Here is a 19542-nt window from a genome sequence, read left to right on the forward strand (position 1 = left end):
TCGTACATGTGCCGGTCGTGTTAGCAGGCTGGTTGTGAAGTATCTGGAATATGTTTGACTTTACATACGTTTGTCATCATATAACCATATAACAATTACAGCACGGAAACAGGCCATCTCGACCCCTCTAGTCCGTGCCGAACACATAGTCTCCCCTAGTCCCATATACCTGCGCTCAGACCATAACCCTCCATTCCTTTCCCATCCATATAACTATCCAATTTATTTTTAAATGATAAAAACGAACCTGCCTCCACCACCTTCACTGGAAGCTCATTCCACACAGCTACCACTCTCTGCGTAAAGAAGTTCCCCCTCATGTTACCCCTAAACTTCAGTCCCTTAATTCTCAAGTCATGTCCCCTTGTTTGAATCTTCCCTACTCTCAGTGGGAAAAGCTTTTCCACGTCAACTCTGTCTATCCCTCTCATCATTTTAAAAACCTCTATCAAGTCCCCCCTTAACCTTCTGCGCTCCAAAGAATAAAGCCCTAACTTGTTCAACCTTTCTCTGTAACTTAGTTGCTGAAACCCAGGCAACATTCTAGTAAATCTCCTCTGTACTCTCTCTATTTTGTTGACATCCTTCCTATAATTAGGCGACCAAAATTGTACACCATACTCCAGAATTGGCCTCACCAATGCCTTGTACAATTTTAACATTACATCCCAACTTCTATACTCAATGCTCTGATTTATAAAGGCCAGCACACCAAAAGCTTTCTTTACCACCCTATCTACATGAGATTCCACTTTCATGGAACTGTGCACAGTTATTCCCAGATCCCTCTGTTCACCTACATTCTTCAATTCCCTACCATTTACCATGTACGTCCTATTTTGATTTGTCCTGCCAAGATGTAGCACCTCACACTTATCAGCATTAAACTCCATCTGCCATCTTTCAGCCCACTCTTCCAACTGGCATAAATCTCTCTGTAGACTTTGAAACTCTTCTTCATTACCCGCAACCCCACCTATCTTAGTATCATCTGCATACTTACTAATCCAATTTACCACACCATCGTCCAGATCATTGATGTACATGACAAACAACAGTGGACCCAACACAGATCCCTGTGGCACCCCACTCGTCACTGGCCTCCAACCTGACAAACAACCATCCACCATTACTCTCTGGCATCTCCCATTCAGCCACTGTTGAATCCATCTTGCTACTCCACCATTAATACCCAACCATTGAACCTTCTTAACCAACCTTCCATGAGGAACCTTGTCAAAGGCCTTACTGAAGTCCATATACACAACATCCACTGCTTTACCCTCATCAATTTCCCGAGTAACATCTTCAAAAAATTCAAGAAGATTAGTTAAACATGACCTTCCAGGCACAAATCCATGTTGACTGTTCCTAATCAGACCCTGTTTATCCAGATGCTTATATATATTATCTCTAAGTATTCTTTCCATTAATTTGCCCACCACTGACGTCAAACTAATAGGTCTATAATTGCTAGGTTTACTCTTAGACCCCTTTTTAAACAATGGAACAACATGCGCAGTACGCCAATCCTCCGGCACTATTCCCGTTTCTAATGACATTTGAAATATTTCTGCTATAGCCCCTGCTATTTCTACACTAACTTCCCTTAATGTCCTAGGGAATATCCTGTCCGGACCTGGAGACTTATCCACTTTTATATTTCTCAAAAGTGTCAGTACTTCCTCTTCTTTGATCCTCATAGTTTCCATAGCTACTCTACTTGTTTCCCTTACCTCACATAATTCAATATCCTTTTCCTTGGTGAATACCGAAGAAAAGAAACTGTTCAATATCTCCCCCATCTCTTTTGGCTCTGCAGATAGTTGGCCACTCTGACTCTCTAATGGACCAATTTTATCCCTAGTTATCCTTTTGCTATTAATATAGCGGTAGAAACCCTTCGGATTTACTTTTACCTTACTTGCCAAAGCAACCTCATATCTTCTTTTAGCTTTTCTAATTTCTTTCTTAAGATTCTTTTTACATTCTTTATACTCCTCAAGCACCTCATTTACTCCATGCTGCCTATAACTATTGTAGATATCCCTCTTTTTCCGAACCAAGTGTCCAATTTCCCTTGAAAACCATGGCTCTTTACAATTTTTACGATTTCCTTTCAACCGAACAGGGACATAAAGATTCTGTACTCTTAAAATTTCACCTTTGAATGTACTCCATTTCTCTTCCACATCTTTCCCATAAAACAAACTGTCCCAATTTACTCCTTTTAAATCCTTTCGCATCTCCTCAAAGTTAGCCTTTCTCCAATCAGTTGTCGGTTGTGATATTTGCTTTGCTTAGTTATGGGAATAGTGCTATTGATTCTTTAAGAGGGGGGATGTAGGTCAGTAGCTCATGTTATGAGTCATGCTTTTGTAGTTACGCCCACTAGCTTATTAGCGTCGCCAGCTACTGCGCTCTTCAGTATGAAGTTGACTCTCAAGTAAAAGCTTGTGGTTGTTTATTCTAAATAAACAGTGTATAACCTGTCAAGATGTGAGGTCTTTATTATTATAAGGACTCAAGACCAACAGAAGATGGCAATTCTTCACTCAAATTACTGCATACATATTCATAACCAAACATTTCTCTCATAGATATCTCACAAATCTACTTTCAAAAATAGATAATGCTTCAGTATTGCACACTTATTTCATTTAGACTGCATATAGACTGACACCACAATGCATCAATGACGGGGAACTGCATTAATGGGCGCATCCTTCAATTGAGATGCTGAACCAAGGGCTGTTCTATTTATTTGAGTGAAGATAAAAAGATTCATGGATATTTAGTGACAAGATCGAGGAATTTCACAGGCCATGTGAACATTTAAAATTGAATTAGGTTGATGGTGAAAAGGCAATGAAGGCATTTGTAGAGACAATGACTACTGTACATGAAGAGATGTGGAAGTGATGCAACAAAGAGGTTGATTACCGAAAATTATTTTTAAAACATTAGTCCCGTAGGCTGCAGTATACTGAGGTGCAGTATTCCTCAAGCTTTCATTTGGGCATTATTGGAGCAATGAAAGAAGCAGAAGAAAAATATTAAGATTGTGATTATAACTGTTATAATTATACAGAAATTGAGTCCCTGAAAAGCGCTATATAAATTCAATTTATTATTATTATTATAGAAATTCTTTAGAGATTTTATCATTCAGAAATGTTTCTAAGGCTGCAATGATGGACCAGTGAAACTTAGTGCAAGGTAGAAAGTGTTCAAAATCTTGAAAGAGCTTTCCCCATATCCTAGTGGATTGAGAATATCCTGGGGAAAAAAATACGTTTTTTGGTGCCTGAAATTGCAGAAAGCACTAGTAATGTGTATGGAGCAAGCAAAGATGTGAGTCTAACTAGAAGAAAAATGAATAATTGGGGAATAAAAGGCTGGCTGGAAGGCAGTAGAATGGAAGGTTTTCTATTACCTTGAACTTTTTGCTGGAGATCAGAGTAAAAGGCACTGAATAATGGAAAGAAGCAGTTATCTTTATCTTTATCAAATAGGATGAATTAAAGTATGAGAGGTTAGGAAATGTTTCACAAATCTTGTGTTCTATAGCTATGGCAACTGTTCAAATAAGCTGAACAATTGTAATAAAATCTTGTGTATGTTATCTTCTAAATTTTTCTTTAATGAAATGGTGTATCTAGCGGTGCATCTGCAGTGATACTACAACATGTTTAGCCTTATTTTCAGACCTATATTCATTGTTACAAAGTTTCTGTGCAGAAAGAAATTTTCCAAAGTGCCTAAAATAGGTAGGCAGCTGTTCTTTCCCTTTGTTAAAATTAGATTTCAGCTAAACAAAAATATATACTGAATGACACAAATCATTTTAAAATAATTTATTGCTACAAATTGTTTGATCTGGTATATAAACTATATTATGTTCTGTAAATTTCACGATACCTGCTATTGATTCTTACATCCACTCAGTTGAGAATGTCAAGCTCAAGTTAAAATAGAATGAACTGTTTCTCATTCAGCATTATCCAAAATATAGTATAGGCCTTGAAAACACAGCTGGTCTCCAAATTGTAGACACATGCTGTTTATTTTTACAATGCAAGAAAGTTGGCAATTCCTTCAACAAAATAAACACATTTTGCGCATTTATTAATTGGATAATATGAGGCAGTACAACATAGAATCAGTGTGTATGGATGCACCGCCCACAGAACTCTATTCAGTCAGCGACAAATCTGTAGTATAATTCAGACCTGTGCAGAGATTTAAAACATCAAAGAAGAAAAATTATAAATTTCCTGTGTGGCCCAATTATCTTTAATATAAACCATTCTACATTTGTAGTTTTAACATTCTAACGTCACATTGAAATCTCATTACTCTAAATTACTTTGTTCATAGATGAGTGAAATGCAAGATATTTGAGGAATAAACATGGGCTTCTATATTTATTGCATTATCAAGTTTGTTTTTTGAAATATATCACAGCAGTAGTGAGTGAAGTCTGTGACATTTAGTTGGCTTTCGACATTGATACAGATACATTTCAATTGCTTTGTAATATCATTGATTGGTGGCCATTTCAGTTGAAAATGCTGTTGCCAATTTCATTAATGTCAAGCTGATGACTTTTCTACAAACATTGTCAGAATGTATTAATATCTTAAATTACAGTTACACTACTGATAACAATCTGAATTATGGCATTGGCAATGACAATTATGTCAAAGGGCTGAGCCTGACTGACATTGCTTGTACCGCTGCGCAGATTGTGACTATAAGAGCAGGCCAGACCTGGATGTCCTGAACCAGAAACTTGCCACCAGGCACTCCAAAAGCTTTCAAAAGGGAACTGCAGATGCTGGAATATCGAAGGTACACAAAATTGCTGGGGAAACTCAGCGGGTGCAGCAGCATCTATGGAGCGAAGGAAATTTCCTTCGCTCCATAGATGCTGCTGCACCCGCTGAGTTTCCCCAGCAATTTTGTGTAACTCCAAAAGCTTTTGCAGGTTTTGCCAGGAGTGTGATGGAATGAGAGGAGCCAACTCCATTAACACTTAAGAACATGACACTATGTTCTTCACAATAAATAAGGTTGGAATAAGGAAAAAACAAATACATTTCCGATATCACATTTTCACCATGGCTACAATGTAATCCTTGATCAAAAGAACAAGTGTAATAAAAGAGTGCCGATGCTGGTTACACCGAAGATAGACACAAAACGCTGGAGTAACTCAGTGGGCCAGGCAGCATCTCTGGAGATAAGGAATAGGTGACGTTTCGGATTGAGAGTCTTTTGCCCAGAGGGCATAGGCTTAAGATGAGGGTGGAAAGAGTTAATAGGAACATGAGGGGTTAACCTTTTTTACACAGAGGGTGGTGAGTATATGGAATGAGCTGCTGGAGGAGGTAGTGGAGGCAGGTCCTATCATATCATTTAAGAGACAATTGGACAGGTACATGGATAGGAGAGGTTTAGAGGGCTGTGGGCCAAGCGCAGGCAGGTGGGACTAGTGAAGATGGGGCATGTTGGGCGGTGTGGGCAAGCTGGGCCAAACAGCCTGTTTCCTCACTGTATGACTCTATGACTTAAGAGACCAGTGGAACCATAGCAGGAATCAGGCAAGACCCGTTGTGTGTACTGTCTTAATTTACTGAAGTTTCATCTTTGTCTTGAAAGGAACAGACTTTACAGCTACTCCTTCTAATGCAAATGACAGCAAGGGTTGAATGACAGTCTAAAATCATTTTGCTCACATTTTGAAACAAGTGGTTTAGACATCGAGGAGTATAATCGCAAGCATTAGTGGGAATTAGATTTCAACACAGAAAGGATGTCTTGCTTTCATAACTTTATGATATCCCTCCGTGATTAAAGCAAATGTGATGCTTTTTGTTGTATTCTACTTCACATGAATATATTGAATTTCATTGAATAACAGCCATAATATGTCTCTGCTTTGTTGCTGGATGCGAATTACTGCAATAATCTCACTAAATGATATGTCAGAATGCTTTGAGTGCTCAGCATTTGTAAATAAACCACTTTTATTATCAAGCACTCATGTTTTTCTTAAGACTCTACAAAAGAAGTGGGGAAAACAATTTGATCATCACTTTTTATTAGTATTATTCTATTGGTTTTATTAGCAAATATTTTTCACCCAGACAGTTGTGAATCTGTGGAATTATTTGCCACAGAAGGCAGTAGAGGCCAATTCACTGGATGTTTTCAAGAGAAAGTTAGATACAGTGCCCTCTATAATGTTTGGGACAAAGACCCATCATTTATATATTTGCCTCCGTACTCCACAATTTGAGATTTGTAATAGAAAAAATGAGCTGTGGCTAAAGTGTACATTATCAGATTTTAATAAAGGCTACTTTAATACATTTTGGTTTCACCATGTAGAAATTACAGCAGTGTTTGTGCACAGCGCCCCCCCCCCCGTCATAACACCATAACACCAACACTACCGTGTTTGACCACCTCATCTGTTGGTGGTGTTATGACCTGGGCATGTATGGCTGCTAAAGGTACTGGCTCGCCTACCTTCATTGATGATACAACTGCTGATGGTAGTAGCATAATGAATTCTGAAGTGTATAGACACATCCTATCTGCTCGTTCAATCAAATGCCTCAAAACTCATTGGCCGGCGGTTCATTCTACAGCAAGACAATGATCCCAAACATACTGCTAAAGCAACAAAGGAGTTTTTCAAAGCTAAAAAATGGTCAATTCTTGAGTGGCTAAGTCAATCACCCGATCTGAACCCAATTGAGAACGTCTTTTATATGCTGTAGAGAAAAATGAAGGGGACTAGCCCCCAAAACAAGCATAAGATGGTTGCAATACAAGCCTGGCAGAGCATCACCAGAGAAGACACCTAGCAATTGGTGATGTCCATGAATTGCAGACTTCAAGCAGTCATTGCATGCAAAGGATATGCAACAAAATACTAAACATGACTACTTTCATTTACATGACATTGCTGTGTCCCAAACATTATGGTGCCCTGAAATGGGGGGACTATGTATAAACCTGCTGCAATTTCTGCATGGTGAAACCAAAATGTATAAAAATGGCATTTATTTATATCTGACAATGTGCACTTTAACCACATGTGATTTTTTCTATTACAAATCTCAAATTGTGGAGTACTGAGGCAAATAAATAAACGATGGGTCTTTGTCCGAGCATTATGGAGGGCATTGGGGTGAACGCAAAAACGGTATTGATTTTGAGTGATCAGCCATGATCATAATGCCCGATCGACGCTTGTCCCATCTGCCCTTGTTTAACCCACATCCCTCTAAACCTTTCCTATCAATGTACCTGTCTATGGTAGTCAAGAAACTAGTCCAACAAGCTCATTTTATATTTCAAAATAAATATTCCTTCCTTGTTTCATTTTCAGGTCGCAGACTTTGTGCAGACGCTCCCTGGTTGTGAAGAACAAGTAAAGATCTTTAAAGAAGAGGTAAAAAAAAATGAAACCTCAATTTTCTACATTCTTATTGGTTCATTGTTGTCACGGTATCGAGCTGGCATGCTGGTTGTGATATAAGCCAGCTTGAAGCCTGTTAATTTGACTTGTACTCGAAATATATTACTTTTAGCAGAGGTGAAAGTGGCTGTGTATTTCAGTTGTAAATGTGACTGAATTTTTCAATTTGCACCTTTAGTTCAGGCATTGGTTGCAATTTCTGACAAATTATTTTAATGGCAAGAAGGAAAACTCAGTGTTAAGAAACAAAAAGTACAAGACCACAGCTGCTTTTAGCTAATCAGAAATGCAAGTGTATATAGAAACTATATATTTATTATCTAATGCATGTTGGGGCATCACTTAAAATTGCATGCATGTAAAGATAGATCTTTAAACTCTTTTTTGACCACCACAACTGAAAATTTAAAAATTGTGCCAGCTACTAGGGCTTTTGCAAAATTAATTCCAGGTACTTATCATTCACTGGATGAGAAAATAAAATCTAATTCCAAAAACTGTTTAGAGTGCGATATGGGTTCTTCACGATGGAATTTCTGATTCAATTTTAGCTCATTGAATCGATGATAAGTGTCACAATTTAGATCATTCATTTCACTTTTCAGATCACAATTCAGATCACTGAATTTCTGAGTAAATTACTCACATACATTTGTAGAAGGTAAAAGATTATCTGCAGGATATATTTCATTTACTTTATGAAATTAGATGTGTCAACAGAACAATCATTTGGCAGACAGAATTATCTCTTTCAAATCCCAAAGGAAGTGTTTCCAGACTCCTCATTACAGAGCAGTTTTTTTTCTTCATCTAAAATACCACTCTACATGAGTCATGATTAACAAACTGAGTGAACACAATGGAACCTGATTTCTGATGAAGAGGCATTGCATATTCCATCAAGTAAAATATTATGGATATTCCCAGTGACGCAGTGTAATTTTCACCATCCTTCCACAGGCAGTATTCGGACACCTGGTGCATTTCCACAAATTCCCGAATCCACACAATTGCATGCCTGTAAACTTCTATTTTAGCAGGTAGCTGGCCAAAGGATGTTGGAGAAAATAACCCCATCTGGGAAAGCCAAGTTAAAATCTATTTATAATGTACGTCATTCATTTCCTTTGTATCTTAGAGCGGCATTAGAAAAAAATGACTTCAGCGAGTTATCAGTGAACATCTGACCTGTAAAGATCAGTAATGTCCTAAATTCAGTCCCTGTATTGAGGCACATTCACAAGATACAGTCGTGAGAAATTTAGCAATAGTTCATATCCCATTTTGCAGCCCTACATATTGGTCAGTTTTATACCTTCAGTGGTAAATAATCTATCATTACTCGCTATACCATAAAATAGTGCACAAAAATAGTTGCCTATGTAAACTTTTGTAATATCTAGAGGAAAGAGAATTGTAGAATAATGAATAGAAGTGGGTTATGCTCCATTTAATCACTATTTTAAATTAAATAGATAAATATTGCAACCATGAGTATTCATGACTCTTTTGTATGTTTAATACAGGTATCAAATATTCAGTGTCGTCTGAGATTATTAGATTTCACTGAATTGTATACTTAACTTTAATGTTGTTCAAATAGTTAAATCTATTCATTAACATTTGCATTGATAATACCAAAATCCCAATTAAGAGTAATTCTAGTGTTCAGGTTAAATACCTAACAATAAATTTTAGGGATAAAAAAGAGAATTAAATTGCTTTTGTACAATTTAAAATGTATGTAAGTGATTGATTTAATTCTAAGTACTTTTGAAATGTGTTCCCATAAGAGTATTCTTCAGAAAAGATGTGCTATGGCTGTTAGGAACATTATAATAAGCATCTCACGCATGACTCTAATAGTTCCCAACTGTGACAGAGGAAGGAAAGTGTGAATGATGTAAGAGAGATAAGTTAAACAAGACTCAGCATCACTCAATTCCCTTTCTTTCCCATACTAGTCACATCCGTCCCAATAGTCTTAATACGATGCAATTAATAAATTAATGCATTACATGTCTGGAATAAAGAAATTATTGCCTTTAGCATCCTAAAATAATCTGTTATATAATCAGTATAACAAGTATAAAGGCACAAAATTGAAAATAACTTTGTTAACCAGTATATCAGCTTCAAGTTTTAAAACTGAGAAGTGAGGAACAGATTTGTGGTTGTGTTCATAATTCAATGAGCATTGTTATGATAAATAACTAAATTAAGTTTGTTTTTAAATTGGGAAGATTCGAATTTTACTAAGCAAAGAATTCATTTGGCAAAAGGGGACAGGAAATAAGTAAATTAGCGTCAGATCAGTGAGTGACATTTAAGAAACCAGAACTCCCAGATCTACTACCCCCTGATGGCAAAGTGTACTGACAGTAATGTAAAGAATAAAGGAAAGTTTATATTAATACTGGAAAAGCGGAGCTAATATGCAGCAGGTGGAGGTGGCATGAAAAAATACAGGCAAGTAAAATCCAAGAAGGCCAAAAGGTATTTTATAATTCCATAAAGGTCAAATAGTAGGATCTGTTGGGGATGAAAATGGTATTCTAGGTGCAGGTGGAGGAAGTGAGTAAGATTCTTATTGAACCCTTTGTGGCTGTTTTCCAAAAAATAGGGGGGAGGGGGGAGGGCTGCTGTTGCAGTCGAATAAGACAAGTATGAAATATTGGGTGGATACATTTATTGAAGAAATGCCTTTGGAAAGTGGATGCTATTCCTGACCTGGTTGAAGTATATATCAGGTAATGGACACATGTGGAGGTAGAAATTGTGAAGATATTGGCCCTTGTTTTCCAATTTCCCAGATATAGGAATGGTGGCAGAACATTGGAGAGCTATTAAAGTTATGCAGAGGTGAGAGGAAGTCTAGCGAGTTTAATTCTTGCATGTGGTAAATTATTGGAATCAATATTCTGTCCTTCAGATTAGTCAACATTGAATTTGTTAAGGGAAGGTCATGAATGACTCATTGCGTTTTGTGAGAAGGTAAAAAGGAAAGGTATTGCGAGGAGTGCGTTTAATGTAGTCTATATACATTTTAAAAGCATAAAATGTTTTTGAAAACAGCTGGTCAGGCAGCATATGTAGAAAGAGAAGATGATAAAAAAGATCTTTGGCTTTAAAGCCAAAAACCTTTCATCAGAACCGGGAAGGAGAAAAAAAGTCAGATTTGAGTTAGAGCAGTGAGTTTAGATGATCATGCCACAGAAAAAATGTGATCACACAAGAGAGTGTGCAGAGACAATTTGCAACAATATGTCAGGTGTGGAAAATTTCAACTGTGAGGAAAAGTTGAAAAGATTGAAGGTTTTTTTTGTTACAGGGGAGGATAAGGAGAGATTTAATTGATGTGCAATAACATAAACATTATCCTTCATTAAGAATGAACAACGACATGTGGATGCCATCCTCTTCAAATAATCAAGGCATACATTACAGTAAAATAATGACCAGACTTTATTTATATACATTTATTAATATTATTTTATTATTTATTATTATTATTTTATAAACCTGTCAGGTTTCCCCTGAGCCACCGACGCTCCAGGGAAAACAATCCAAAGTTTGTCCAACCACTCCTTACAGCTAATATCCTCTAATCAAGGCAGCAACCTGGTGAACCACTTCTGCATCCTCTCTAAAGCATCCACATCCTTCCTGCAATGAGACATACAGAACTGTAGATATTACTCCAACTGCAGCCTGATCCAAGATTTATAAAACTGTAACATAGCTTCCTGATTCTTAATGAAGATATTTGACACATAATGCTGGACTAACTCAGCGGGACAGGCAGCACCTCTGGATAGAAGGAATGGGTGAAGTTTCGGGTTGAGACTCTTCTTCAGAGGGAGCCACAGAGATAAGGAAGGGTAAAATGTGAAAAGAGGGAGGAATGGAGGGAGAGAGGGGAAGCAAGAGTTACTTGAAGTTAGAGAAGTCAATATTCATACCGCTGAGGTGTAAGCTACACAAGCGAAATATGTTCCTCCAATTTGCGCTAGGCCTCACTCTGACAATGGAGGAGGCTCAGGACAGAAAGGTCGGTGTGAGAATGGGAGGGGGAGGTAAAGTGTTTAGCAGCCGGCAGATCAGGTAGGTTTAGGCAAGACTGAGTGGAGGTGTTCAGCGAAACGATCGACGAGCATGCGCTTGGTGTCGTCGATATAAAGGAGTCCACACCTGGAACAGCAGATGCAGTAGATGAGGTTGGAGAAGGTGCAAGTGAACCTGTGCCTTACCTGAAAAGACTGTCGGAGTCCTTGGATGGAGTCGAGAGAGGAGGCTTAGGGACAGGTATCGGGACCAAGCACAGGCGTGACGATCGATTCACTAAACACCTCCGCTCAGTCCATGTTCTGTATCAATAGATTTTAGAATGACAGGTACAGCACCGATTTTCCAGCAACTGATGATTCATCACCTTTAATTTGGACAAAATTATGAGAATACACTTGCAATTCCCGTTGGAAGTCCCCCAACAATGTGGCACCTAGGCCAGGTGAGGCCGACGATTTCAACCTGGGCTTGGGTTTACACAGCTCGCCAACTCTAAATGTTTCTCTGAAAATTGTGTTACCCAAAATCTCTGGGCACCCCGCCAACCCCCATCACCCCCCCCCCCCCCCCCCCCCCCCCCCCCCATAGGAGAAATACAACTCCTGGGTTGGCGGGGGTTGACCCGGTAGTTCTTCCTCCGCCCCGCGGGTGGCCGCTGCTCCAACCCTCATCGGGACTTCCAAGGGACACTTTACCGGCACCTGGTCAAGAAATGCAAGTTTTGCTGCAAATTTAATTTACATTTAATATTTGTTTTATTTCGGTTTCTAGCAGACACGGAAGGGTTATAATTAGTGTCGCAGAGTTATATTGCTGAATTATTATTACGCTACCTCTTTTGACCTGGTAAAACAGATAATTCGGCAAGGCTCTGGAACCGAGGGTGCCGGAAAATCGTTGGTGTACCTGTATAACCATATAACAATTACAGCACGGAAACAGGCCATCTCAGCCCTACAAGTCCGTGCCGAACAATTATTTTCCCTTAGTCCCACCTGCCTGCACTCATACCATAACCCTCCATTCCCTTCTCATCCTTATGCCTATCCAATTTATTTTTAAATGATACCAACGAACCTGCCTCCACCACTTCCACTGGAAGCTCATTCCACACCGCTACCACTCTCTGAGTAAAGAAGTTCCCCCTCATGTTACCCCTAAACGTCTGTCCCTTAATTCTGAAGTCATGTCCTCTTGTTTGAATCTTCCCTATTCTCAAAGGGAAAAGCTTATCCACATCAACTCTGTCTATCCCTCTCATCATTTTAAAGACCTCTATCAAGTCCCCCCTTGACCTTCTGCGCTCCAGAGAATAAAGACCTAACTTATTCAACCTTTCTCTGTAACTTAATTGTTGAAAACCAGGCAACATTCTAGTAAATCTCCTCTGTACTCTGTCTATTTTGTTGACATCCTTCCTATAATTGGGCGACCAAAATTGTACACCATACTCCAGATTTGGTCTCACCAATGCCTTGTACAATTTTAACATTACATCCCAGCTTCTATACTCAATGCTCTGATTTATAAAGGCTAGCATACCAAAAGCTTTCTTTACCACCCAATCTACATGAGATTCCACCTTCAAGGAACTATGCACGGTTATTCCCAGATCCCTCTGTTCAACTGCATTCTTCAATTCCCTACCATTTACCATGTACGTCCTATTTTGATTTGTCCTGCCAAGGTGTAGCACCTCACATTTATCAGCATTAAACTCCATCTGCCATCTTTCAGCCCATTCTTCCAAATGGCCTAAATCACTCTGTAGACTTTGGAAAACCTCTTCATTATACACATACTTACTAATCCAATTTACCACACCTTCATCCAGATCATTGATGTACATGACAAACAACAAAGGACCCAACACAGATCCCTGAGGCACCCCACCTGCCTCCAACCCGACAAACAGCCATCCACCATTACCCTCTGGCGTCTCCCATTCAGCCACTGTTGAATCCATCTTGCTACTCCTGCATTTATACCCAACAGTTGAACCTTCTTAACCAACCTTCCATGAGGAACCTTGTCAAAGGCCTTACTAAAGTCCATATAGACAACATCCACTGCTTTACCCTCGTCAATTTCCCTAGTAACCTCTTCAAAAAATTCAAGAAGATTAGTCAAACATGACCTTCCAGGCACAAATCCATGTTGACTGTACCTAATCAGACCCTGTTTATCCAGATGCTTATATATATTATCTCTAAGTGTCTTTTCCATTAATTTGCCCACCACTGAAGTCAAACTAACAGGTCCATAATTGCTAGGTTTACTCTTAGAACCCTTTTTAAACAATGGGACAACATGCGCAGTACGCCAATCCTCGGGCACTATTCCCGTTTCTAATGACATTTGAAATATTTCTGTCATAGCCCCGGCTATTTCTACACTAACTTCCCTCAATGTCCTAGGGAATATCCTGTCAGGACCTGGAGACTTATCCACTTTTATATTTTTCAAAAGTGTCAGTACTTCTTTTACTTTGAAACTCATAGTATCCATAGCTACTCTACTTGTTTCCCTTACCTCACATAATTCAATATCCTTCTCCTTGGTGAATACCGAAGAAAAGAAATTGTTCAATATCTCCCCCATCTCTTTTGGCTCTGCAGATAGCTGTCCACTCTGTCTCTCCAATGGACCAATTTTACCCCTCGTTATCCTTTTGCTATTAATATAGCTGTAGAAACCCTTTGGATTTACTTTCACCTTACTTGCCAAAGCAACCTCATGTCTTCTTTTAGCTTTTCTAATTTCTTTCTTAAGATTCTTTTTACATTCCTTATACTCCTCAAGCACCTCATTTACTTCATGCTGCCTATAACTATTGTAGATCTCCCTCTTTTTCCGAACAAGATGTCCAATTTCCCTTGAAAACCAGGGCTCTTTCCAATTTTTACTGTTTCCTTTCAACCGAACAGGAACATAAAGATTCTGTACTCTTAAAATTTCCCCTTTAAATGTCCTCCATTTCTCTTCTACATCCTTCCCATAAAACAAAATGTCCCAGTTCACTCCATTTAAATCATTTCGCATCTCATCAAAGTTAGCCTTTCTCCAATCAAAAATCTCAACCCTAGGTCCAGTTCTGACCCTCTCCATAATTATATTGAAACTAATGGTATTGTGATCACTGGACCCGAAGTGTTCCCCAACGCATACCTCCGCCACCTGTCCCGTCTTATTTCCTAACAGGAGGTCCAGCACTGCCCCTCCTCTAGTAGGTACCTCTATGTATTGCTGCAAAAAACTATCCTGCACACATTTTACAAACTCCAAACCATCCAGCCCATTTACAGAATGTGTTTCCCAGTCTATGTGTGGAAAGTTGAAATCTCCCACAATCACTACCTTGTGCCTACTACTAATATCTGCTATCTCCTTACATATTTGCTCTTCCAATTCTCGATCCCCATTTGGCGGTCTATAATACACCCCTATACGTGTTGCTACACCTTTCCCACTTCTCAGTTCCACCCAAATAGCCTCCCTAGATGAGCCCTCCAATCTATCCTGCCAAAGCACTGCTGTAATATCTTCCCTGACTAGCAATACAACACCTCCACCTCTTGCCCCTCCAATTCTATCACACTTGAAGCTACGAAATCCTGGAATATTTAGTTTCCAATCACACCCCTCCTGCAACCATGTTTCACTGATCGCCACAACATCATACTTCCAGGTGTCTATCCAGACTCTAAGCTCATCCACCTTTCTTACAATGCTCCTAGCATTAAAATATGCACATTTAAGCCTCTTATTCTGTTTATTTCCTTTTACTTCTTTCTCCTCTTGTGTCCGAGTGCTTCCCTTTTCTGCTTCCTGCCTCCCATTCTGTCTACTAGCTTTCTCTATTTGAGTCCCTCGCCCCAACCATTCTAGTTTAAAGTCTCCCCAGTAGCCTTTGCAAATTTCCCCGCCAGGATATTGGTCCCCCTCGGGTTCAAGTGCAACCCATCCTTTCTGTACAGGTCCCACCTTCCCCAAAAGAAGTCCCAATGATCCAGAAACTTGAATCCCTGCCCTCTGCACCAGTCTTTCAGCCACGCATTTATCCTCCACCTCGCTCCATTCCTACTCTCACTTTCGCGTGGCACGGGCAGTAATCCTGAGATTGCTACCTTTTTGGTCCTTTTCCTTAACTCTCCTCCCAACTCCCTAAATCCTCCCTTCAGGACCTCTTCCCTTTTTTTACCTATGTCATTGGTACCTATATGTACCACAACCTCAGGCTCCTCTCCCTCTGATTTCAGGATATCTTGAACGCGTTGAGACACGTCCGAGACCTTGGCACCAGGGAGGCAGACCACCATCCTGGTCTCCCGACTGCGTCCACAGAATCGCCTATCCGACCCCCTAACAATAGAGTCCCCAATTACTATTGCCCTCTTCTTTTTGTCCCTACCTTTCGGAGCAACAGGACCGGTCTCTGTGCTGGAGGCCCGTCCGCTGTTGCTACCCCCGGGCAGGCTGTCACCCCCATCCGTACTCAAACAGGAGTACTTATTTGCAAGGTGTACCGACATTGGAGTACTCACTCGTCCCTGCCTCTGCCCCTTGCCCTTCCTTAGCATGACCCACATGTCTCTCTCTCGTGGTTTTGGAGTGACCACCTCCCTATAACTCCTCTCTATGACCTCCTCACTCTCCCTGACCAGACAGAGGTCATCGAGCTGCTGCTCCAGGATCCTAATACGGTCCCTTAGGAGCCCCATCTCGATGCACCTGGTGCAGATGTGGACGTCTGGAGGGCCATCCGACACCATGACCTCCCACATCTGACATCCAGAACAGTACACTGTTCTGGCTGTCATTCTCCCGCCTTACCCTGGATCCGATACAAGTACAATACAATAGAAACTGCTGGGAGAAATCAGCAGGTATCTGACTCACAACAGCTGCTCCCTCTTGACCTTTAAACTGTACCTTTATTATATAAACAAAAAGCACTATACCTTTACTAAAGCACTGTACCCTTGGCTCACTGTACCTTTACTAAAGCACTGTACCTTTAGACCACTGTACCCTTAGCTCACTGTACCTTTACTAAAGCACTGTGCCTTTAACCCACTGTACCCTTAGCTCACTGTACCTTTACTAAAGCACTGTATCTTTAGCCCACTGTACACTTGGCTCACTGTACCTTTACTAAAGCACTGTACCTTTAGCCCACTGTACCCTTGGCTCACTGTACCTTTACTAAAGCACTGTACCTTTAGCCCACTGTACCCTTGGCTCACTGTACCTTTACTAAAGCACTGTACCTTTAGCCCACTGTACCCTTGGCTCACTGTACCTTTACTAAAGCACTGTACCTTTAGCTCACTGTACCTTTACTAAAGCACTGTACCTTTAGCCCACTGTACCCTTGGCTCACTGTACCTTTACTAAAGCACTGTACCTTTAACCAGAAAGCAGAAATGCTAACCTGAGGTTGCACCCAATCAGCTGCTTCCTCTAGTCTGCTTCCACCAATCAGCGGCTTCCACCAGAACCCTCCCTATGGAGTGTGGAACGTTACAGATTTCGGTAAAAGCCCTGACCCTCCTCCACTCGCTCCAACGGTTCCCGGGCCTCTGTGAAAGAAAGCCCCGCGCCCGATTTAAATACTCACAGCCCTGACCCTCCTCCACTCGCTCCAACGGTTCCCGGGCTTCTGTGAAAGAAAGCCCCTCGCCCGATTTAAATACTCACAGCCCTGACCCTCCTCCACTCGCTCCAACGGTTCCCGGGCTTCTGTGAAAGAAAGCCCCTCGCCCGATTTAAATACTCACAGCCCTGACCCTCCTCCACTCGCTCCAACGGTTCCCGGGCCTCACTAGCAAATGCCAATGTAAGAATGAACCCAATATTAGTGTAACATTTTAACAATGACAAGACTCTCAAGAGTGTTCTTTTACGTTAGGGTACATAAATTACACTGTACTTTCCTTGAATGTTTGTGATCCAAATTCCATTAATTCTTAACAACAAAAAGGTAATGATAATGGAAGTTTGAAGAACGGAAATGATGGCATTTAACTATCTGACATGCCGTTAGCAAGCCATTTTGTGTTGTAACAAGTGGATAAAACCTGTAAAATTGCTGTGCAGCAGGAGCTATATATTTTGGTGTCAACTTCAAAAGTCTGTCCTGTGGTACAGCTTATGATTGTATCAAAGAATGCCTTGGTGTAACTATTATATTTTGAGTTTGTGGCATACATATATTGTGTAGGTACAGTTGTCAATATACCCTCGGACTATATGTAGATTTGTTGTCTGAAACTTTGGAAACAGGCAGTGGTCTTGACCCCTTCCCCAACACACTAGGCTGATATTTGAAGTAGCTTCAGCCCTAAAGTGCATAATATTTTTTGGATACTCTAGATAGCAATGTTACAAAATTTTGAGATTTTAAAAATCAAGTCTGCAATTTATCCCATCAGATAAAGCACAAAAATAAGTTTAATTTGACACCTAATTCACTTTCATATCTTCAGTATTAAAATGGTTATGGCCATTTTCAAACTCGGAAATTAGCATCTTGTTCCCTATTGCTTTTCCATTGACTTAACACAAAAGCTGTGATCGAGGACAGTCAAAAGTCCATAACTTTCTTAAAAATCAAGAGAACTGAATGACATTTTCAGTTATTAATGATTGCAGCATTCTGAAACAAATATAAAACATCTTACTTGGATGACCTGAAATTAAAGCATATAATTAGTTAATTACCTAATTGTAGTTCATTACAAAATTGACCATTGTGACGGAAATAGTAAAAAACACCCAGACTGCCTTGAAAATTCAAAAATGTGATATTCTCAAGATCAGAACTTTAATATTATTGTATTATATGCTGTAAATCCATAACAGATAGGTAAATAAATTACAATTTCCAGCAATAGACCAAGTCTTTATGGAGAAGATCAGTTACTAGCTGGTACATTGGCATATCATAATCAGTAGCATCATCATACTCCTCAGATTGTAACCAATAAGCAACTCTGTACACCATGTTTTTCCTCAACATTTCAATTTTGGCATTGTAAACTACAAGTCTTTGCTCTTCAAACCACACATGACATGCTTTCTGCCCACTACTTTCCCATTAACAATGTCCTGTAGATTCCATTTCTTAAGAAAAGGATATATTTTTTAAATAGCCTAAGTATCCAAATAACAAACTAATCCCATTCACACAAGAATTCACAATATAACATGATTTTTAAATCTAACTGTCATGAATTTATATCCCAGATGGAAGGAATTTAATGTTTAATTCCCATAAATTTATCTAGAAACATCCACCCAAAATATAATCAAATTATTGTTTTTTGCAAAATACATGTGACTTAAACTGCTGTGAATATTCAGTTTAAAAATATTGATCATGGAGAGAGAATAAGACAAAATATAGACAATTTAGACGGATTATCTCCAAAAAAAATGGACATTTTAATCATCTTGCTTCTGGAACGCGATCGATTGGAATGTTGCATTTGCGGTGAATTTGAACCTCATATCGACAGGAAAAACAATGGGGCCCAAATCACATTTGCGCTTATAGAGGATTGATTAAAGGCATCCCAAGAAGCAAGTTTATATGTAAAATAAACGACTTACACCGTGTTTTGTTCCATACTTGAGATCCGTCACGTTGTAGGCGTTGATGGCATTAGAAGTCGCTTTTTATTTTAATATAATTATGAAATTGTCTCGCGATTATTTAAAAAAAATCAGGAATGGAAGTCGGAACGATTTTTCTGTATCAGCTAGCAGCCCGAGGAAATCCGCCTCGGACAGGCGGTAGAAAAATGGATTTTAATCCCGCCCCCCCCCCCCCCAAAGGCGCCAAAGTCGCGCACACGGCCTGTGGCAGAACTGCAGCGCCGCTGAAGGTAAGTTTTGTAACATGTCTACTCTGGATCACCATATATTAATCATTGTTTATGAGATAGTTGATAATGAAGTCGCACATATTTTAAGTT

The 19542-nt window shown here is 39.6% G+C and overlaps 1 protein-coding gene across 1 annotated transcript in view; it reads left to right on the top strand.

Annotated features, from left to right (window-relative positions):
- LOC116972405 (lethal(3)malignant brain tumor-like protein 4) overlaps positions 1-19542 on the top strand; it is a 348065-nt gene that overhangs the window by 327690 nt on the left and 833 nt on the right. Inside the window, exon 23 of the mRNA XM_033020053.1 lies at positions 7406-7468. Within this exon, the coding sequence (XP_032875944.1) occupies positions 7406-7468 (63 nt within the window). The remainder of the gene's footprint in view (positions 1-7405; positions 7469-19542) is intronic.

Source organism: Amblyraja radiata, chromosome 4 (genome assembly GCF_010909765.2).
Source record: "Amblyraja radiata isolate CabotCenter1 chromosome 4, sAmbRad1.1.pri, whole genome shotgun sequence".
Lineage (NCBI taxonomy): Eukaryota > Metazoa > Chordata > Chondrichthyes > Rajiformes > Rajidae > Amblyraja > Amblyraja radiata.